Here is a 23,446-nt window from a genome sequence, read left to right on the forward strand (position 1 = left end):
AGCTGGGTCAGGTGTAGCCTGGTGACAGCATTAAGAGCTGCAAGGTGCTATTTGTTATTCAGGGAGCCCTGCTGATGTGCCTGGCACCGAGTTCAGCAGGGTCAGAAGACAAGGAGCTCCTGCTCTCTGAGGTCCATAGGGCTGAGCCTTGGGCTGGTCGCACGAGCAAGGCCTGGTCACTGTGTGGGGGTTCACAGGCTCAGGCCAACCTACTGGTCCACTAAATGTGAGTGAGAGTCAGAAGCACTAGGTAATTTCTGAGCAAATAGTCATGATTTAGCACTGCTCCTTTGGTATTTGGCAGAACCCGGATTTGTCTTTGTAGCATCTCAACTCTTCAAAGCCATCATGCTGCCCCTGTCTTGTGTACAGAGGGAAGCAGAGATTTGTAAAAGACAAAAAGAGCTTGCTTGATTGTGATTACGTTTGCATAGCCATCCAAAACCATGATGCCTCCCCAGAATGTTTAATAGAAGAGGACTGTGGCAATGTTAAGCTTTTGCTGAAAGTAGATAATAAACAAGCTGTTAAGGCAGTAATAGCTGTTGTGGAAGCTAAAAACAGTAGACTGTGTGATTTGAAAGTTAAGCTTTAATGCAGAAGAGCCTTCTCGAAGCCCCCTCCAGCCTTATTTTTCTGGAAGTCTAAACACTCAGGGCTTTCTCCAGAGTATGGTATTTCTCTAATATCATACTCCATAAAATCCCTATGTATCTCTTGTTCCAGACTGCCTGACTCAGAATACCCTGTGGCCAGATTTTGCTCCCTGTTAACGCTGGTGTAAAGAGTTCTGGCATGTTAGTGTGCAGAAATGGAGAAGAGGATTTGCTCCCTTTTTCTTTCCCTTTGTCTGCCTCTGTGCTGCAGTGTGCACATGCATGTGGCAGCATGGTGTCCTGTGATTATGCTCATTCTGAACTTTCTCAGCCACATGCGGTAAAAGTGGCTTCACACACTAACCAGCCAAGCAGCTGCTCCCAACCAGAAGGAGATTTATGGGGTTTCATTCTGAATGTGAAGAGCAGTCTCACTGCTAATGGTGCTTTCAGCTGCTGTAGCACCCTTTGTAGGATGAGCTTGTGTTTGAGCCTTCCTTAAACTCCCTAAGGGCAGGTGGATGTTTCAGAGCCCATTTTACAGATGGTGCATTTTGATTTGAAGTAAGCAGAGAGCTTTGGATGAGATGCAGCCTGGAAGCTTGTGGCTGGTTGTGAGACATCAATATATTGAAAGCATTGTCCCGTAAGGTCCCGGTTACTGCCTAGTTTTATCATACACCTGTCAGCAACCACAAGAAGCCCCATGCAGAATCAGAACTTCTTGTTTAAAAAACTTCACTCTATGAGATAGTGCCTGAGAGGGGAAAATACAGCTTGTGATCTAATAGATAAGACAGGAAAAGAGCAAGAGGGGACTTGTCGAAGAGAGATGAATGGAATTCCTGGAAGTCACACAGTTGGTAAGTGGAAGTGGACTGAATCTCTTGAGACACATCCTGGTGCTGGGTTGTTAAATTGCAATTGTTTTGATTAAGTGCCTCTCCCACTTCTGACTACCCCTTTCCCAGGCCCATTGTCAATGGATGTTTCAGCTTATTATTTATTTTATTCTTACTTTCTTGTTACAAGAAAAGAATGGAAAACCATCTTTTGCTTCTCAGACTGCATCTTGCAAGCATCTGTCACCTGTTTTAGAGAAGAAAGTTCCCCTTCTTCTGTTTCCCTACTTAAAATGAAAGGTTTTCCTGTAGGATGTTGGTATGCCACTAGTGGAGACTGCAGGGCAGTCACAGACCCAGCCTGAACAGGGGGGCTGCACCCACATGATGTGATGTAGGAAGCTGGCACACCAGGCAGCGCTTTGCAAAACCACTGTATGCTCCAGGGCACTGGTCTCCGATATCATTCATCCTCCCTCACCTGTGTGTATCTGTTTCCACAAACCAGGTCTGTCTCAGTGTGATCATCAATGTGCAGCACAGGATTTTTATTCATTTCCTTCCAGTGCCGACTGGAGTCAGTCCAAACCCAAACCGGAGAATGCTCCATCTCATGCTTCTCCAGGAAAATGTTACTGTTGGTGCAGAGAAGAAAAGGTCCTCCTCTACCCTCACCCCTTGCCTTCAACTCAGTTGTCAGTCCCATAGTTCTTGGCTTGGGCCAGCCCACTGATGCTTTTCCCATCAAAAGGCAGATCTAGTCAAAATCAGACAGCTTCAGATCCCTTTTGTTTCTGCAATATCTAGTCTCTAACGCAGCTATATGTTTATTATTTTAAGAATCCTTGTTATTTCTGGACACCTCTTAATGTCCAGGCACTAACTCTGCCTTCCTCTGTGCTTCCCACTGGAGCTTCCATCTCCACTACTCAGAGGTCACTTGGCCATGCTCCTGCTGCAGCTCTGGCCTTTTGTTATTGAGCATAGCTAATCTAGCATGCTAGCAGGACTTTCGGAGAAAAAGCAGCATCCCTCTGGACCTAGAGAGACCTTTGAAATAGTTCACTTTCTCGTCTCTTCCAGCTCTGAGTCCTGGACATGTTGCTGACTCTGTAATCCTGTAAGCATCCTTCCCCAGTGGCCCTGGCAAATCCGGAGTGGAAGGACATTTGCTCTGTGTCTTACATCCAATTGCTTCCCTCTGGAATCTTTTTTTGGACGTGAAGCTGTAAAACAGACATCAGCCAGGAGTGTTTTAGAGAACAGGAATTTTAGCCTAAGAATAAACAGCCAGGTTCATTTATTCACATCAGCATTTGGGAGTATAATCATATGTCTATCCATCACTCCTCTGCCTGATAACTTTAGCTAGTTTCAGCAAAATTTGGCAGTAAGTTAGAAGTCTTAGAGATGTTACATTCCTTTCATGCAAACAGGCAGCTAGAGAGAGAAGGAGTAATGCCAGTGCAAGCCTTGTTAGACATTGGAGAATCCAGAGGGAAGTGGACACTCGAGAAACACGCATCAGGATGGCAAATGTCACTGCTTTGCTACTCTCTGACCAGTTTGCTATTTAATGTTTTCATTACAAAGCACTATGATGAATCTTACGACACTAGGACAAAGCTGGCCTTCATGTCCTCACAGCCAACATCTTTGTACCTGTTCCCTGCCCCATTCTGGCCCAGGTATCTGCATATAGACCACCTTAAATCCTCTGAGGGAAGAGGGAGGATAGGTTCAGTGGATCTGTCAGTCATCAGGGCAAACATTAAGGTCGAGGATAGCAACAGGGTGGTGACTCTGAGTGTCTGCAGGGGTCCCTGCTTCCCACAGCATCACCCTTCACTTGTGTACATGTTACTCCTCCTCCTGCTCTGAAGTGCCAGACTCTTTCCAGCTGTCACGTTAGCATCTGCAGCCTGATGTACTGCTATCACCACAGCAGCATTATGCAGCTTGGCAGGTATTAATGGATTAATTTATTTGCTGATCCCAAAAACCTATGGAAGGGCACAGCAGCAGGTACACACTGAAGCTACTAACTAGTCCCTCGAGCTTCCTGGAATAGTTTGCATGTATTGACTGCATTTGGTCCCTGGTTTCATGACAGGGAGACTGAGATGATTATACTATAGTAGACCAAAAGTCTGTAGACCAAAAGTGTCTGGTCCCTTCCAAAGCTCCTAACAATACAGGAATTCTCTCCAACCATAACCCCTGCATTTCTTGCTTAATACCTTGAGTGTCTATGTGCAGCACTCCATGTTACGTACTCCAGGCTGTGCACCCTGCAAAGTGAATTGTGTGATACAGAGCAAACCAAGGATACTTTCTTAGGAGTCTCAAAAAAGTTCCAAGAAGGAAATTCCATTGAAACATGCAGGAGTGCAGCACATGTCTGAAGTTCCAGTTTGTTGAGAATGCTGTCTCGTGGCAAGACGTAGGGAATGCAGGATATACACAGAATTTCCACTGCCGGGCAGCGACACTGCAGGAAAAGGATCCCCAAACAGAGGACCTGCAGCTTTTTCAGCCAAGGGACTGGAAACATAGCAGAGTCCTTCTAATATTCCTGAATGAGGTAATTTCTCTCATTTTTGGACCCTGGAGCAAAACTAGTTTGGGTTTTGGCAATAGCTCCGTGTTTTCCCTTCAGCAACTTCCAGAAAAGAACTGAAGAATGGAATTGCTTTTATTTCCATTGTTTTTCCTCTGCTATTTAGCTTCAGCCTCGGTTACTTATTGCCTGCAGGAGCTGCATGGGAATAGCTGGAGCTGGTGGCAGCATCTTTGTATTTGCTACACAAGAAGCAGGGAGACAGCCTCTGTTCAAATTCAGACAGAGTAGATTTTGAACCTTGCAAACCTTTCATGTGTGATCAGTCAAAACAGAGCATTCTTCAGGCTTGCTTTAGCCGCTACATACAAGCCAAACCTCAAAGGAGAGTTTGGGAATGTTGATTTTTCCTCCTTGCAGTATGAGGGAGTATTTCATCTGCAGACAGTTCTCTCCTGGGTAAGAAGCATTTCCTATTCTTAAACGAACAGAGAACTGAGCTTTTCCTTCTGTAATTAAGAAGACTCCAGCTGAGGCCCTTTTTCTGCTCTTTGCTAGAATCTGAAATTATCTCCTCCCTTACTGTGAGTTTTGAATGTTTTGCTAGCCTTGTTTTACCTGAACTTACACATTGTCACATACCCTGAGAAAACCTATTCCATTGCCTTTTGTAGGAAATGCACTTGTCTCATGAGAAGGCTGCTTGAATGATTTCTACCCTAATTTGGCAGATCAAGGACACATTTTTCTCAAGCTTTTGTACCAAATTTCAGAGTCTTCTGAGCTCCTGTGCTCACAGTTAGAAGTCACAATAAGAAATAGGGCAGACTTACAGTGATAATCGGAGAAGTGGGAATAGTTCGTCAGTTGAAACTATTTCCGGAGCTGTAGGCTTATGGGAAATGTGTGAAACAGCAGCAGGTAGTCCAAAATCAAATGCAGAAAAAGAAAGGATCATTTAGGCAAGTGGAGAACTAAAATGAGAGAAATGAGAAATAAGTGAACAGTGGCTATTCAGCCTAGTTCGGGTTTAACTATCTCAGAACCGCTGAACAATATGGTATAAAACAATTCATGGTTCTGTGTGATTACTTTCTGAAATTGATAGGTGTGTATTAGATTAGAAAATGTTGAAAGGCTACCAGAGCTCGAGAGAAAGTTAAAAAAAGCACACCTGCTTGTGTGGCTTTTGTGATTCTAGCCATTGCTGTGGACAGAATGGCTGTAACATAGACCTGGGCCAAACAGGAGGGGATTGTAGGAGAACCTTTAGCATTAGCAGGTAGGATAAAACAGTAGGAAGCTGTTATAGCTGCCTTTTTGTTCTGATGAGCAACCCCTGCTGTGCACCAGTAAGTGTACTACTGTGCAGAGTTGCAGCAGACTTAGAGCAAATCTGAACCTGTCTCCTTTGAAACCGTATGTTCTCTCTGTTGGTGATAGATAAGTAATAGCTAGAATTAAACGTTCTTGTTTTCATTATTATTTGGGGGTTTCCGTTATGTTTTCAGAGAACTATTTCCAGAGCTAGGCATAGACTAGCCAAGAGCTTTGGCAGCAGTCCTCTGGTTACTCATAATGCAAGAATTAAATACCTCAGTGCCCAGTAGCAGATTTGATAGAAGGGAATATGCGCTCATGTCCCAAGCTATGTGGGCTGTTTGCTCAAGCCTACCTCCCTCAGCTGTGGTAAATGGGGAGTGCTCTAACGTGACGTGTGTGTCAGGGAAGTCGCTGCTGGCTTATCTGATGCTGGAAGCCCCTTATACCACCAGTGCAAGGTTTACTGGAGAACATGTCTCCAAGTCCTCAGGCTGCAGCCCCCCCGATGCTTGGCAGTGAGTTTCATCTAGCTCTGAGGAGACCTTTCTTTGTTGGAGTGAGAATATCTAGCAAAAAATGCCCCTCAGAGACTAGACTACCATTGTATTTTGGTCCTGAACAAACCCAGACAGCTTTCATTCTCTTCTCAATGTGAGCTCTAAAGTCTGCAAGAATCTCAAAGTGCTATATTAGTCCAAGAAACCTTTACAGTAAGAGGTATCTGGGCAACAGGCTTAAACAGGAATTATATTTACAATGAGGGAGGTTTCTTACAGGTGTAAATCAGCTTGCTCCAGGGCTGTCTTGAATAACCCAGAGACCCTGGGCACAGTGCCTGAACGTATGCCATTCTCCACATGTGCGAAAGTCTAGTGAGGTCAGACGTCCAGCACATGCCAGGAAAGCAATGCATCACATGCAGCTGGACTCCCTGTACACACTGTGCAGAGCTGCTCTGTGCATAAACAGCAAGCCATATTAATTGGCCTATTTGTGTCCACATAGAGTAACTCCACAGCATGTATACTGCAAGCCCAGTCCATCTGGAATTACACGCAGCACCCATCCATGGAATCTACCTCTCAGCCATCCCAGGGCAAATCTGCTTTGAGGACAGCTTACATCAATGTCAGTTTGTTCCAGCTGTCTGTCGTTTTTCATTCGCTTTGCATTGTTTTATAGCCCTTCTCACCTGTTGTCTTTGTCCTCTTCTGTCCCTTTTATGCCTGCTCTGTGGCATGGCAGGGAGATGCCATGCATGCATCACCTCCTGAGCCACAGTGGAAACATCTGGAATTCTGCACAGCTTTTATAGTGCTTTGAGCTCACCAACAAGGTTTTTACACAGAATTGCACTTTTTCTTCCAGAAAGTCCAGCTGTGATATGTATCCAGTTCAGCCAAATGAGCTTCCTGACAAAGTGCGTTCCACAGCTAGCATTAGCTCGCCCAAGGAAACCACCCTTTGCTATGTACATGGAAGGGTTTTAATCCTGCTGTCCTGTGGCAGAGTGAGGTATCGGGTGATGACCCTAACAAATGGTCCAATTTTTTTTGGAGCAAAAAGCACTGGAAAGTGAAAACTGCATTAGAAAACAGCCTTTTACCCCTCCCAGGAAATCCTTTCTTTTTATGGGAATAGTCAAACCTTGTAAAGGAAAGTTCTTGTTATTTGGGTTAATGAATAGCTAATTGCTTTGCACAACAGTGGGAGCTGGAGTAGATCCCAGGCCAGGAGCATTGCTAGTTAAGCCCAAGTTGAGAACTGCCAACCTGGAGTGAAACTCAAGTGTTTTAATGCAGTACCACTGCAAGGCAAAATCGGTGCTCACGCTGCTGAAGGGGTTGCCACGTTTGCTTTGCCCGTGTGGGATCAGCATGATGTGTGTTACTGTTACATTCATAAAGCTGTCATAAATAATTAGCATACACTTTCTAGTTTTGAATAATCCTTAATAACAACTTTTATTCCCCTGAATGGCCTCCAAAGAGGAGCCTCGCGGATAGTCTAAAAAAAGTAGCCCCAAACATCTCTATAAGCACTGTCCTCAGCAAATTAGACACAGAGGCCTTTGGCATGGTCTTCTTTCCAAATGTCTGGGGGTTTTATGGAGGCTAATGATGTAACTGAGAAGCAGCATCTGCACTTTAGGTTGAATTCAGACATTTTCCATGCTAAAATAATTCCAGCTGCTTCATTTGCTTCCTTTTCCTGTAGATTCCTTTCCGATTGATGTATTTCATACTGACAGTTTTTATGGATATTGGCACTGGTCAAACAGAATTCCTGACCAAAATCCAGACAGAAATTTATTGTAAAATAGTATCTGTCTTTCCTAGCCAACTGCTGCTCATTTGGAGTCGCAGGGAAGGTGACTTTAAATTTGTATTTTAGTTACACAAAGTTAGTTTAGGGGTTTTTTGCATTTTAGACTAACTAAAATGGAAATCCAGGTTAGGTGTCATGTATGGACCATTCAGAGTAGTGGAAGCAGGAGAAGAGGAGTGGACGCATGGAAGTCAACGAAGCACAGTGGACAAGTCTGTCTCTACCAGGAGCAGTTATGTGTGCACAGAGCCCCCAAATTAGCTTGTCCTGGCTCCTTAGTGTAACAGGAAACACACTGTAGGGTATCAAAGAAAAAGGTCTTCTGGGTCAGAACCTGATGTTGTCTCTCATCCCAAGAGCCAGCTCTTGTTTCAGCAAAACTTTGAGGTTTGCTGAGGACTGGTAATAAAAGCTGCAGTGGCCTTAGAGACTTCTTCCATAGCTGCAAGAATACACTTCCTCCTGTCTGCCACTTACAACCTGCAGTTTACATTAACAGTGGGATCATTACATTTTTCACCTTCACTTATGCAGACAGTCCCAAAATTGGCCTTCACACTCTGAAGCAGTCCACGTCCTTCATTTCTTTGGACAGTCAGTCTAGTGAGAATATTGTATTTTACATATAATGGCCATAGGAATATAATGGTCCCACTGTACATACATACTCTTACAGCTTATATCTTAAAGAAATCCTGTAATAACTTTAAGAACAAATGATCATCACGGCTGTAGCCTTTTTTATGATGGCAAAAATCGGTAAAGAAGGAAGATGTGCCATTTGTTTAAGCCAGTATTTTAACATACATGAAGTTAACAGTAAATCTCAGGCAGCAACAGAGCTCTGCAAATTGGTGGGATGCTTGTGAGTACAAACGCTATAACAATTCCAGTGTCTAGTAGCTGTACAAGACCTATTCATGCTTATCATGGCTTATTAGAAGTAGAGCAATGTGTTGTCATGCTGAATCTTGAGCATGTACAGGAGAATAGAGAAATCCTTCCGGGACTGTCTTTTTGCAGCATGCTTGACCTTGTCTTCAACATGGATTTGCATAGAGGATCCTGAGTGTATGGAGTTCATTGCAGGCTCAGGTTTGCAAAATGTCAGAACCGGTAATCCTTTCCTTGACTCTGGAAGTCAGACTCTCCCCTCAGTTGTCCTTGGGGAATGAAGCTAAGTCATTACTCTGGATATGGAAGCAATATTTGGGTGAGAAGTTTTTCCTGACTGTGATGCAAAACGATACAAGTGCCTCAGCAGTCTTGCATTCATGAAATTGTAGTGCTGCTTATCATCAAATTAGCAATACCCACTTCTCTTGCAAATGGGCTTCTTTATAGTCTAACTGGAAGAATGCGATCACTGAAAAGCAGCCAGTGATACACTAGGTACCATTATTTTCTGTGTTGACAGTTGAGAAAATAATGTCGTACCATAGAAGTTTAGTTTGAATTGTTTATTGGACTAAAAACAGTTTAAAAACCAAGAAATAAATCCAGCTGTTGGAAAAAAATGTGTTGTTTGAGGTGGATGAATTTTCATTCTGGGAACTATTTTCTTGTCTGCAGATCATTTGCAGGAATGTAAAAACTAATGTTTTTACTTTTCTTTGTATACAAATGTAGAACAAGCTCACCAATTAAGAATTGGATACCAGCCCATTTAAGGAAGATCACTGCATTTAGTTTTGCTATTTGACCTCAGCAGCAGAGTGGTGTGACTGAAAATATACCTGCACTGCACAAAATCAAAGTCTGCTAGACAAACAATAGCAATGTCCTTTTCTAAAGCATCCTTCAAAAATACTTGTACATAATTTCTTGCTAAGATTGATCTCTGCCAAGAAACTTAAATAGTCAATTACTAAATAGTACAGTTTTGTGACTGTCAGTTGAAACTCAACTTCAGGTAGGGTTTCATTGCATAGAAGGTGCAGGGAGGAATACAATGGACTGTGTTACCTTATAGTGACCTTAAGATAATAATTGATATTAGGTGGTCTAAAGATTTACAGTTCAGTCACCCATGACACCCAATCCGCAGCTTCCCTATTGCTTCCCTGGAGAAGCCAGCCTTCCTGAGGAGGAGGTGTCCCTCACACAGTAGCCCCTCCAGAAATGCCTTGAGACACTCCACCTGAGTGCTCCCTTGACGATACTGCAGGTGATAACTGTTTGAGAACTTCATATAAAAATGCCCAAAGGAACAATGATTAAGCTCCCCAAGAGAAGAATGGGGAACTGAGGAGAAGCACAATCCTAGCTGAGGAACAGCATTGGAGAGGTGGCTTTACTCCCTGTAGCCTTCCTATGTAGCTTTAGGTTTATGTCATAAAATCATGTTTTTAAATGTATTTGGGGCTTAAAGATGCAAGCAAGTGCCTTTGGTTAGACTCCAAAGCCTCTAAAAATGGCGGTTAAATAGCTCCACAGCTTTGAGGACCTGTATCTCAGTTCTCCACTTGCACAGTGGATGTAGTTGTGGCTCTGCCATGGAGACGGCTACGTCAGAACCTGTGATGTGCCTGGGTACCTTAGTGATGATATCTCTACACAGCCCTGCAGGCAAGAAATTGTCTCTTTGCTTGATTTGCCTCAGTGCTAAATAATGGTCAGCCTGTGCTAGTGTGCCATGGTGCTTTGATATACCGATGATTTTCAGCAGCTTAGGTTCCGGCTGTGAGATTACTGACTTGTTTCCTTCACCGAGATGAGTAAGAGTAGGGAAGAAATTATGTGTTTGTGTATGTCCTTGTTTATCTTCCCCCACTGTGAAGCATTAATTGGTGACTGTGGTGGGTTGACCCTGGCTGGATGCCAGGTGCCCACCAAAGCCATTCTATCACTCCCCCTCCTCAGCTGGACAGGGGAGAGAAAACATAACAAAGGGCTCATGGGTCAAGATAAGGACAGGAGAGATCACTCACCAATTACCATCACCGGCAAAACAGACTCAACTTGGGGAAAACTAACTCAATTTATTACCAATCAACTGAAGTAGGGTAATGGGAAATAAAACCAAATCTCAGAACACCTTCCCTCCACCCCTCCCTTCTTCCTGGGCACAACTTCTCTCCCAGATTCTCTACCTACCCTCCCCCAGCAGCACAGGGGGATGGGGAATGGGGTTTACGGTCAGTTCATCACACGTTATTTCTGCCACTTCATCCTCCTCAGTGGCAGGACTCATCACACTCTTCCCCAGTTCCAGCATGGGGTCCCACCCACGGGAGACAGTCCTCCACGAACTTCTCCAACGTGGGCCCTTCCCACGGGCTGCAGTTCTTCACGAACTGCTCCAGCATGGGTGTCTTCCGCGGTGTGCAGTCCTTCAGGAGCACACTGCTCCAGCGTGTGTCCCCCACAGAGTCACAAGTCCTGCCAGAAAACCTGCTCCATGGGCTCCTCTCTCCACAGATCTGCAGGTCCTGCCAGGAGCCTGCTACAGCGCGGGCTTCCCATGGGGTCACAGCCTCCTTCGGGAACCTACCTGCTCTGGCTTGGGGTCCTCCATGGGCTGCGGGTGGAGATCTGCTCCAACCTCCATGGGCTGCAGGGGGACAGCCTGCCTCACCATGGTCTTCCCCACTGGCTGCAGGGGAATCTCTGCTCCGGCACCTGGAGCATCTCCTCCCCTCCTTCTGCACTGACCTTGGTGTCTCCGGGGTTGTTTCTCTTATGTGTTCTCACTCCTCTCTCCAGCTGCCGTTTCTGTCTGTCCCAGCAACTTTTTTTCCTTCTTAAATATGTTATCACAGAGGTGCTACCACTGTGCAATCGCTGATTGGCTCGGCCTTGGCCAGCGGCGGGTCCATCTTAGAGCCGGCTGGTATTGGCTCTGTTGGACACAGGGGAAGCTTCTAGCAGCTTCTCACAGAAGCCACCCCTGTAACCCCCACACACACTACCAAAACCTTGCCACACAAACCCAATACGGTGACTGAAAGCAAAATTTCTTTTCCCCTCTTTGTTTTTACAGGACTCACATAGGAGTTAATTGCCAAAAAGAAAACTGCATGGTGTAACAGTATAAGGGATGACAAAGCGCATGTCAGGGTGGAACAGTTTGAAATGCTCTGAGGTCCTAAGGATGCTACTCTAATAATAATACTTATTCTTTGGCAATAGGGAGTAGGCAAAATAGTCTGTGATGTAATGGTCTGACTTGTCATTATGGCTTGCAAGCCAGTGTTTAGCCACTCAGCAGTTTAGGATTACAGAATTATCAGCAGAGAGAAATACTGTTGCTTGAAATTGTGACATGGTTTTATAAACTTCCTTCTTTTACAGATTCGGTTAAACAGCAGAGGACTTATCTATTCTGTTGGTCTCCTGCTGGCATCTGTTTTTGTCACAGTATGTATATAGTCTTTCATTCTTCATTTCCAAAAGAGTGATTTTTATAGATGTTTTCTTCACCTATTCCTTTCTTACCTCCAGCTGTAATAGTGGTTGCAAAGCCTGTTGTTACGGGATAGGAATTGTCATTCCTATTGTAAACTTTCCAAGACCTTAACCTGGCACTTTGCAGAAGCTATCACTGTCACAAGATGGCTCTCATTTGTATGGTTTTTATGGGAGGAGCCCAGGAGATTCATTAGTAATCGTTAGTTATTTTTCATGCTAGAGTTGAAGCAGAATCCCCTTGATGTATGATGAGATCCGTTCTCCTGTTGGACAGGTAGACAAAATGATATACAGTTTGCTTTGGCCCTCTCTAGGAACCTTCTGAAACACAACGCAGATGAGAACAAATAGTGCCTGGACATGACAATTTTTCTATTGAAATCAGTGTCTCACGTTCCCTGACCTGTCCAAGTCCAACATAGCAGACTAGAAATGATAGAGAGGATTTATGTGACATCTTCCAAATCATGAGACCAGCTGCTATAGGGAGTCCTCCTGTGCATTGCATACCAGCACCATTCCCATGTACACAAGACTTCAGTCTTTTAAGAAGTTTGTGTGGAAGGAAACTAAGCAAAGTCAAGCCCAGCCTTAGACTATGTGGCTCTAGATTGAGATGCAGAGGGGCACATGAAGTATTTTGAGCGAAGAAAAAGGAATCTGGCCTTTGAAAATGTTTCTGATTGAATTAAATGGGATTGTTCTTGGCAAAATGAAATTCATTGCAGAAACTTAAGGTCCTTGGGCCAGGACTCAAGGTGATGCAAGTCAGTGTGGCTTCCATGACTGTGAGGGGGCTACTCTGATTTACTTCAGCTGTGGTCTTCAGCTCACTTGTTGCAGTACTTGTATTGTGATTGCTTCCAGGTGACCATGATCAGTAAGGGGACAGTCATCTTCATGCTCCTGTAATTGAGAAGGGCATTTACCACTTTATTCAAAATGTTCCTGCTGTGGTGGCTTACTCTGTGTTTATTGTAGGTTTTTGGCGTCCACATGAACAAATGGAAACTGGATAAGAAGCTAGGGTGTGTGTGCCTTTCCCTTTACGGCATCTTCCTGTGTTTCTCCATCATGACAGAATTCAATGTTTTCACTTTTGTGAACTTGCCAATGTGCAGGGATCACTAATGCAGGTGGCAGACTGTCAGGAGGAACTTCCTTCTTACCTGTGCAATACAAACCACGGCTGGCATCTCCTGAATGCGGTGCACCTCCAAGTCGTGATGTATATCCTGTTCACTGTTCATAGGACCTGTGGCCCCATCTAGGTCTGCCCTCTCCCTGACCCCCCACAACCTGGAAAAATCCTGCATCGATGTGAAGATTATTTTTTTCAACATTCATGTGATTTCCTAGCTCAGTTTTTGAACAGTGTGACTGGGACTCTAGATGAACTGGCTGCTAACTGGCGTCAAGCCAGGTAAAACTGGTCTGCTACAATTCCTTCTTTTTTTAAGTTATTTGATGGAAGACTAATCTAATTTATGACTTAAGACTATAGCTACAATGCAGAAGAGGGTACATCATACAGGGGCTAATTTCAAGGAGAATCATGGGAATTTTTTTGGTTGGTTTTTGTTTTTGTTTTTGTTTTTTTTTATTAGTTTTGTTTTGGGGGGTTTTTTGTTTTGTTTTTTTGTTGTTGGGGGGTTTTTTTAATTGCCAGAGATCAAAGTCCTCTCTTGCAGCTTCTCCTTCTGAGTGCTGGGTCTCCTGTAACGATCCAAAGGTCACAGGGCAGTGTAATATGGGAATACAATTCAAGGTACTCGGCATATGAATGGATTTACTGAGTATTAAAAGAAGATTGTCAAGGCAACAGATGATGACTTTTTACCATAAAAAATGAATCTTGTACAGGTGTGATGAGGAATGCTCATGGATTCAATGTGGATTCAAAGGGTAAACACTGCTACCATTTAACTACTAATGTTGGAGTTTTATTACTAGGTTGTTTATGGTTTTTCCAAGCAATAGTTTGATCACCAGCCCAGGAGGGCTACCAAGGAGGTGTCTTGGTTTTTAAAGGCCTGCACGTCGAAATGGAAGGTCAGAACTTTCTCTGCTTCATCAGATTTCTTGTTTTGGGGGGATTCAATAGTTCATGTCTTATTCATTCTGAGAAGGACATAAGTACGTATTGGAACTTTTCTAAATGAGTTACAGACACTGGTTTCTTTAAAAGGAAAGAGGCATATTTTGCACAGACATAGTTACTGAAGTCATAATTTGCCACTCTTTAAAGAATACACTGGACCTGGCCAGATATTTGTCGTCTTAAGCAGTTGAACCTACCTGATAACAGATCATGTGGATTCATCACCCTTCCTTTGGGAGGGAGGAAGACACAGACAGATGGCACTTTTTAAAATGTGGAATATCTTCAATGCAGACTCGCTCACAGATCTTAAGTTATTGTGAAAGTTTAGCTATTCATTGTTCCAATATCCCTGCTAGATTTTGTATACTTCTGTATTAATATCCAGGTAGATTGCACCCCATGAGAAACACCATCACAGCTTCATTTGTATGTATTGATACTGTGGATTCTTGCCAGTGCTGGCTCTTGTATTTACTTTAAGCACTGATCACTTCTGATTCATTTGGTATGTTTTTTCCTCTTTCTTGTATACGTTCTACTATGAAATGTATTAAGATACTACCAGCTAGGTGAATGTTTTTGTCTATGGTTCAAACAGTGGCAAATATTGGTAGTAAAGGCACAGCAAACCCTACATAAAAGAAAGGAGAAAAAAAAAAAACAAAACCCAAATACTAAGCTATAGCAGGAAAAAAAACTCCCAACTCAAAAAAAAAAAAAAAAAAGCCCCATTCACAGACAGAAAGCCAATTTTTATTTCATTTGCACTTTTGGAAGTTATTTTTTGGTTTAATTTTCTTTGGGGAAAATGTTGTAAATCAAAATATTTACACCCTGTGGTTTCCATTCAGCTCAGCACCTGGTTTTCTTTCTTTGTTACACTAAATGTGTGGAGGCGCTGGCAGCTGTTGCACTGTGCGTGTCAAAGCCCAGCAGAAAAAGCTGTGTACCGCTGGCTTCGGTGAACAAAGTGTGCTTGTGGATCCCTGGCAAGAAGAAGGAAGGGTCCAGGGACAGGTAGTATAGAGAGTCAATGACATGCCTGCATCATTGTTTTTCATTCTGGAAAACAATTGTGTTGCTACTTGTTGAGCTATGCAACCTGTTGTTTGAGCAGCCTTCTCGTAACTATGCCTGCTGGAAGTCCTCTTGCGTTAGGAAGCCCACTGTACCTTCCTGTTGTTTTTTTTGTTGCTATTGTTTCTTTTTCTGTTGTTGTTAATGAGATTAATAATAATAACAATCACTAAAATGCCTAAAATACTTCCTTAAATCAAACAATGTTAGCAACAACGTGGCACACTTCACTAAAATCCACCCCACAAACACACCACTATACTCTCGTAGCAAGATGCAGTTGCTCCAAGGCAGAGTGTTTACTTGCTGACAGAAGGGACAGATTTGGGGAAGGGAAAAAAAAAAATAAAAAAAAAAGAGAAGTTTCACATCAGGGCCTATTATTACTTCTATTTTGAATATTTATACTGCTGCTCCAATGGAGCCAGTTGGATCTATTTCTACGAAATAGCCATTACCTATCCCGTGGCACAAAAACTGCATGAGTATTTTTTAGGAACTTTTCCTATTGGTGTGCATTAAATACTGTAGTATATCGTAGCTTTGCATTGTGTGTAAAACCTGAAATACCTTGTTTTGACACTTGCGTGTTGTGCAAGTTGTTTGTTCTAAGCAGAAGCAAAAGGTACATTGAACTGCCATTATCTGTGCCATATATGAATTGATAAGCACTTCCTATATTGACAGTTTCAGTGAGATGTGCTTACAATTTGCAACCAAATCAACCGGTGCAGACCTGGTTTGGAACAGGATAGACCTACTGAATGTGTGCGCTCTTGTTATTGTCTCCAAAAGAGAGAGCCTCTCAAGTTTGTTAGCGTAATCGAAGCCTGTAGAAAAGTCCCCAAAGCAAAAAACTTGAGCAATTTTTAGCATCCTTCCTGTACAACATCTCCAAAACTCACATAGACAGTTATATCCAAATGCAGTGCATATTAATAGCTTTCCTTCACTGAGCCAAGCAGAGGACTGAGTCTGAGGGGTTCTCTCCTCCCGACGCTGGATTCTGGAAGTCGCTGGCTCTGAAAGGGGGACAGCCAGCGCCTGGCTTCGGTTTCCCAGTGAGAAGCTCTGCAGTGCCCGTTGCTGCCCAAGACGTGGGCCACTGTTGAGGTGCGGGGCCATGGGACTGGCATCCGTCGAGGGCATCTGCCCCCTGCCCTGCACGGGCACCTCGGCTGGCAGAGCCCCTGGGGGTGTAGGGCGGGATGGGGACGGGGCATGGTGGGGCTGGGGCTCGGAGGGGTGGCTGGGGGGTGGCTGCCTGGGGGGAAGCAGGGACCTGAGGCACAAAGGGGCTGTGGAAAGGCCGGGGGGTTGGGGGGAACCAGAGGTGAAGCCAGGTTGGGTTGGGTTTTTTGAATATGACTGTGATTTGTTTGTGGTTTTATTCTTCTGAAAGCAAGGGTCACCTTCATGTCTGAGGCTGCTCTGGTCTTTGGACCAGTCGACTGTTTTTGTTTCCATTCCTAGCAGTTTCAAATGATTCCTTATGAGTATTTCAGAGAGATTAAAGAGCCTTTTCCTCAGTGGAGAGCACTTCACTGCAGCTCTGACTGACTTGATTTAAACATGTGATCCCTTGCTCGTTTCAACTCTGCTAGACATGTGGATGGTCTTCCTTTGACAGTGGTTCAAAGGCAGAATGATAGGATATGATATGAGGAGGTCTTAAGACATGCTGGAAAAACTGCTTTTGTCCCTACCAAAGGTGAATTTTATACTTGCCTTTTTTTTTTTTCCTTTTTGCTTTCCCCTCCCCCCCCTTCTGTTTTTTTAATGTACTGCACTTTTTAGTAGATTGTTTCTGCATTAGGAACACCAACCTGAAATGTGTGCATGGGATGAGACTTTCACTGGGATAATTTGGGGGTTTTTCCTGTGATGCTACTTGCCTGCTTTGTTTTCAGCTTTCTGTCCTCAGCCGTGTCATTGAAATTAATTGATAAGCATACTTTGGATTTGTGATATTAGTGCTTGTGAAAAAGAATGCTCATTCCTAACATTCAGATAGATGCATGACTGGCTTTTTTCTTGACAAAACAAATCAGGTAGAACAGCAGTCTAGTTTTAGAAGAACAACATTCAATGTAGGTGGAACAACCCAAGGGTCACATTTAATATCCTGCTGTCAGGAATTTTTATATGCCTTTTCCAAATAACCATATAAATACTTGTGAGATAAAATGTAGATTGACCATTGTTGGATAACTTTTTAGAAAACCATAACTTTCTGCTGATTAACAAATGTTTCTTATATCAAGATTTTTTGGAAGCCCTAATCCTTTCAAATAAAGCTCGCAGAGGTGCAATAGTGTAAGGTTTGTCTATTTCAAAGTTACACCACTGGAGTTTTAAACTTGTTTAAGTATATACTTTAAAAATTAATCTCAGTGGACCATGCTTAGCTGGATTTAAATCTGCCCTGTATTCATGAAGTTTCACTTAATCAGTAGCTGCTGTAAGTTAGTCTAAAATAGTCTTAAATCCAGGTAAGAATGTCCATATTAGGTTTGTACAACTTTAACTGAATCAGTTTAAAGCCAAGTTTTTAAGGAAAGCGGTGGAAGTTTGAGTATTTGGAAGACTTCAGCCACTTCACTGCAAATTTAAGGAACTGCAGAGTTTGAGTATGTTGACTGGGTGTACCAAGTATAATGCAAGCTTAAAGTTAAAGGAAGAGAGTTTTCAGTATTCACTGACATGAGTGCGAGTTGACCTCTATTGAAATCAATGGCAAAACCACAATGATTGTTTTGTAGGGTCAGTGTACATGTTTGCAGCAGTAAGTCCTGAAAAGGACCGTTGCACTTTGTTTTTTAAAGATGAACTTTTTATTTTCTTATCTGAATAGATAAATGAATAACTATTAATACAACTAGGCACCTTTAAGGGAAGTTACATGAATATTCTATTAGCACTTAGTGGCCTCAAATCTGAAGCATATTTCACAAATGCATCTACTTCCACCCAAACTGCTCTGACTTGTTTGGCTGAATCTCGAGAATCAGTCTCAGGTGTGGACAAATCCATGCCTTTTGGAAAACAGGAAAGCAATGAGGGAAGAAATGGCAGTTCGTTTCATTGTGCACCAGGGGATATAATTTGGCTGTGAAGTCTATTGTTCACCACCCTGAAACAGCCTGAGATCTAGGCCAAGTTATCCAAGTTTGGGCAGAAACATCTAATTTCAGGAAAGCTTCTAAAAAAAGCACAATTTGTTTAAAGCGACAGATTTTGTAATGTATTTATATAGTTAAAATTACTTTATCATGGTACGTTTTCTAATAGCCTTGCAGAACAAGTTTTAAACCTTCCACACCAAAACAAAGTGACAGAGATCTTGTCAATATAATCTTTGTCTGCCGGGTAGGATTTGAATGGTGCTAAAACTCAACATGATAATTTTACAGCAATGATTTAACATAACCTTTTTATTGCCAGTTGGGGGAAAATATAACACTGCATGCCTGAACTGATGAGTACGGTTGTAGCTGATTACAGATCTGCTCAAATGTTGAACATTTGCCTCTGAGGTTTTCCATCGGCATGCCTGGCAAGCGAAGCAAGGAGCTTGGATTCCCAGAGGAGTAATCCCTGTTGCTGGACATTTTGTCTATCTCATGCTGTAATGAAAGAAGGGGGCTGCTGGTGCACACCACCTCTTGGTCACTGCCTGCTAGCTTGGAGTGATACTTGCTTCTTTTCATAGTAGAAATACAGGTTTCTCTTAGGACCATGTCTTACCTTAATTCTATTCAGTGTTGTCTCCTGGCCAACAGGCACTGGAGCAGGTGAGGAAACAAGTGCTCCGTTCACTTCGTGCACGTAGAGACAGACATTTGGCTGCAGAAGGAGTTAACTGCAGAAATGTCTTGTGGAGAGAGAGGACCGTAATGTAAGCAAGTTTTAGTAATCATAGGGATATGTAACTCTGCCATTAGGAATGAAAAGTGAAGACCTCTGCACTCATGCAGTGAGATCTAGATACAACTGGTGGGTCATTTCAGTAAAGCAGTCCTCTGGGTAGCAAACCACTGCATCACTGAAGGAGACCTGTTGTAATAATTCCTGTCAAAAAGCGGTACCATCAGCGTACGGGTACATGGCTACCATACAATCACTGTCATTTAGTGAGTGTTGGAGTTCCAAAGTTTTGAAAGGGAAATAACCATGGGATGGCAGGAACACCGATGTCCTTCATGTCCTCTGGGATGTGTCTCTGTTCTGGGCAGCCTCTGGTTCCTATGGCTGGTGTGGCTCCTGAGAAAGCTGGGCCTCAGGCAGCTCTTGTCCCAGCCGGCGTAGCTGTGCCCGCTGACCGGCAGCACGTCGTGGGAGAGGCTATTGGGGTAGCCGTGGACCCCGCTGCCCTCGGCCAGCACTGTTCAGCTGGGGTATACTTCTGAGCCCAGCTCTCACAGGGTCACAGGGCTGCCCGAAGTACTGCTCCCAAGGGAGGGTGGGGGGAGCACACTGCCTGCTGTTCCTGGGTAATACCCACCCCAGTGCAATGGACTGGGGGCATTTGCACCTCTTCCCTGGCCTAATTCAAGTCCTGGCATGCTTGGGCAGGCTGTGCTCGAGCAGGCTCCTAAGTTGCAAGTCCAGAAAGTACCAGAGCCCTTGCTTAACTTGAAGCACATACCTTGTCGTGCAGAGGTCTGTGTATCGAAAGCTAAGCACATGCTTAAGTGCTTTGCTGAGAAATTTGGTTTAGTGAATCCAGCTCTTTGGCATCAGCAGGATTTATTTAAGTGCCCAGCAGAAGCAGCACATGCGGTCTAAGAGTGGGGGCTCTCGTAGGGAGCAACTGCAGCAAAATGTTCCCATGGCAGGGGAGGGGGCAGAATCCTGTGTGGTCAGTGAGCAGGTGACTCTGATGGGGAAAGCCTGTAACGAATGTGCCTTGGGTAAAAATAAGGGAAGTGACTTTTAGAAGACTTTGTAAAAGTTTTAGAAACTGTTCACTGGGAGTCAGCTCCTGAGGTTTTTGCTACTGATGCTATTTAGGAAGGTAGAGTTGCCCTTGTAGATTTTGCCCTGAGGTGGTCTATGGCTTTCCTGTATGCCTCTCTAGAAGGCAGTAGCCTGTGTTAGTAGCAGTCCTGTGCAAACAGGACCTGATGCTGAGCTTCCGGAAGTTAAAAGCAAGGTTTTTTAACTGAGCTAGAAGGGCTTTGGATCAAGCCCAAGGCCGGGGCAGTCTGCCGTTGGGGTTGTGCCATATACTTTCTGCTGCACCCTGCAGGCAGATGTCCAGCTGGTCTGTTAACAGCGCACACCAGCAGCAGGGTGCCCCTCTCACCTTGCTTTCTCAGCAGCTCCTGCTAGTGCAGAAAGGAGAGCTGGGCAGTCCCTCTGCTTGCCATATGCTAGTTAATTCATTTGCTGTTCTCTCGCATTTCTGAAGTGTGCACAGGGCTTGGGTGGGGGCTTTTGAATTTGAGGATCCAGCTTGCTTTTGGGGGAGATGGAAAAAGAGTTTTGCATTGCAAACTTTGAGCTAAGATACCACAGCAGCAGTCCCCTCCCATGTCCCAGCTTTGTGCAACTGCATCTGTAGGCATAAAGATGGTGAAGTACAAAGGGTCACATCCAGGTCTTTCTGATGCTGTTGACTAGTCTTGAGCCAGCACGTGAAATTAAGTTGAAAGTCAGGTTACCAAAACATGTTTTTTACATCCTGACTTTGAGTCCTGATGCATACTTTGTGTAAATAGGATTAATTACTCTTGGCAGGACTGTGGTAATGAAAGACAGTTTGCAGGACTTGGTCCTGTATAAGCATCCATGTCACTTCTCAACTTCACTTTGTTGAGGACAGCCTTTGTTGAGAAACGGTTAATTTTCTGTAGGATGGCTAAGTAGGATGCCACACTGTGTCTATAGAAACCAAATGCAGTCCCTAGCAGAAGGCAAACCTCCTTCCTGGCTGTTACAGCCTTAGAATTATATCTTCTAATTTTCTTAGCAAATGCTAAAATAACAAGAACTAAGCTGTTTGGTAAAGGAAGAAGGGAATGAGGCTGGGCAAAGGCAAGGGAGAAGATAAACCCTGCAATAGTGTAGTTTGTGATCATATGAATGAAGAGGGCTTTCATTTTCCTCATGCTATGTACAAATACAGAGTGCACCCTCCCATCCCACCATCAAGGGCACAAGTGTGTAGACAGATGTGCTCTGGCTGCAGCTGTACCAGATGAAGAGGTGGTGACCCTTGTGGACCCTCTGCAGCAAACACCCTTATCTCTTTGCTGAAGCTTACCATCTGTCTGGCAGAGCTGCTTGTATGATTGCGCTCTGATCAGTGTCAGAACAACGGGAGTTTGTTTAAGCAGTTCAGTGGACAGTTACTTCTAGGAGCACAGCTGTTTTGGGAGGGCATGTCTCTCTGGGACCTAAGATGCTGCGTGTAGGAGGACTTCTGATGACCCTATATAAATGTTGGGATGTGCTATGAAATCATTTTCAAAAGCAGACATCCCTGTATATGCAACAGCTGCCTGCTTGTTTCCTTAAGATTTTTTTTTTGCTCCTTGTGCTGCAAGGATTCAGGATTTTGCTTCCACTTTCTATCTCATAAGCTGAATCCCTCTGGCTTTGAAGGCAGACCCACATCCTCCTTAACACAGAATTCATGCACTGGGCTAGCAGAAGTAGGATATAGGTTTTGATCCAGTAAGTTGATGGGAGAAAATGCAAGGGGATCTTTGCTTGGTGCACCAATCTCAAACAACCCAACTCCAAAATGGTGTAAGCCTACTGTCTGCCTTTAACATGCCCCTAGCCATTGAAATAAGCACTCATTATGCAGTACATGGGAAGACTTTTCATAGGATGTCTCTCAAAGACTCTTCAAAGGGAAATTTGCAGGTATGAGGATACTTTATATCTTAAGTTGCCTCAAAATGAATGAAGTGGATACAACCCTGCTCAGTTCTGGCTATGCAAAGACACTCATTATACAATAAACATAATTGATCTGATTAAGTGATTAGAGATCTGACCTGGGCCTTTTACACTTTATGAAGCCAGACTATACTATACCATACTAGTTTTACTGAGGGGCTCAGTCATAAGTTCATACAATTGATTGGCAGATTTTTGGCATTATTTTTTTTAAATGTATGAATGTAGATTTATATTCAAGCAATATATATATATACACTTTACATAGTATGTCCACTGTTGTTAAAATGAAGCCCTGCAGTAAACAGCTGCCATCTGCATAGGAATAAACCCCTATCATGGCAACTGCTAGGATGCTAAGTATATCAGTATTTAAGATAGCCTTACAACCATCTATTTATAAATGCAAGAGATGGTTACTAGTTTTTATTCATTTCCACATTGTATTAGCAAGGTATTGTGAGTGGTGCATGGCAGTTGCATATTTATAATATAGCAGGTCAAAAGTTTAAACAGCTTATCTTTGTACATTCAGTAATTTTTCTATTGTAATTATTGTTAGTCATTTGAAATTCCAGTTGCATTTTCTGAACATAAAGACAGCTTTGAAAAATTAAAGAGCATGCACAAGGCATTGAGGGGGTCAGGAAATTCTGCACTGAAGTATTTATACATTTTATTTATTTATTTATCGTACACTAAGAGCTGAGCCCCTGGTTCAAGAAAACATTTTCCCATGCTGGCAGAAGATTTAGGAACCTAATTTCAGTCCCCACCTAAAGCTAAGGCCAGGTTTTCCTGAACCAGGGACCAAACAGACTAAGCCATTAAAAGCATCGTACCATCCTTTTGAATGGCAGCAAAAAGTGATGAGTCCTTCTCAGATGCTTCTTCTAACTTATATTAGTAGAGAAGCTGAGGAATGCTGAGAGACCCAAAGATGCTTCTGCGGTGCTCACCTCTTGATCAGTAAGAGTAGAAATATATAAATAGCAAATACTCATTGCACTCTAATGTTTGTAGTATTGCTGTCACGAGGTACCATTTGCAATAATTAAAATTCCCATTTCATAAGATACCAACAAGTAGATTTTTAAATTTTTTTTTTAGGTTTTTTATTTTTTAGTAATCTTTTAGTAAGGAAGTAATCTTCCTTTGTCTAGTTTTCCCCAGCTCCCTTTAACAGTAAATGGCTCTGGTTAAATGTGAAGATTTCTCTTTAAAACTGATGCCATGCACTAGCAAATGCTTGGGTGAAGCTGACATTTATTGTCCCAAATTTATGACAGGGTGG

General features: G+C 43.3%; 1 protein-coding gene across 2 annotated transcripts in view; it reads left to right on the plus strand.

Annotated features, from left to right (window-relative positions):
* The window catches only part of SLC24A3 (solute carrier family 24 member 3), a 181,514-nt gene extending 165,692 nt beyond the window's left edge, over positions 1-15,822 (plus strand). For both annotated transcript variants that reach the window (XM_069787790.1, XM_069787789.1), the window contains exons 16-17: positions 11,943-12,008; positions 13,041-15,822. In XM_069787790.1, the coding sequence (XP_069643891.1) occupies positions 11,943-12,008; positions 13,041-13,190 (216 nt within the window). In that variant the 3' untranslated portion in view covers positions 13,191-15,822. The remainder of the gene's footprint in view (positions 1-11,942; positions 12,009-13,040) is intronic.
* The last annotated feature ends 7,624 nt before the right edge of the window (positions 15,823-23,446 follow it).

This window comes from Haliaeetus albicilla, chromosome 7 (genome assembly GCF_947461875.1).
Source record: "Haliaeetus albicilla chromosome 7, bHalAlb1.1, whole genome shotgun sequence".
Lineage (NCBI taxonomy): Eukaryota > Metazoa > Chordata > Aves > Accipitriformes > Accipitridae > Haliaeetus > Haliaeetus albicilla.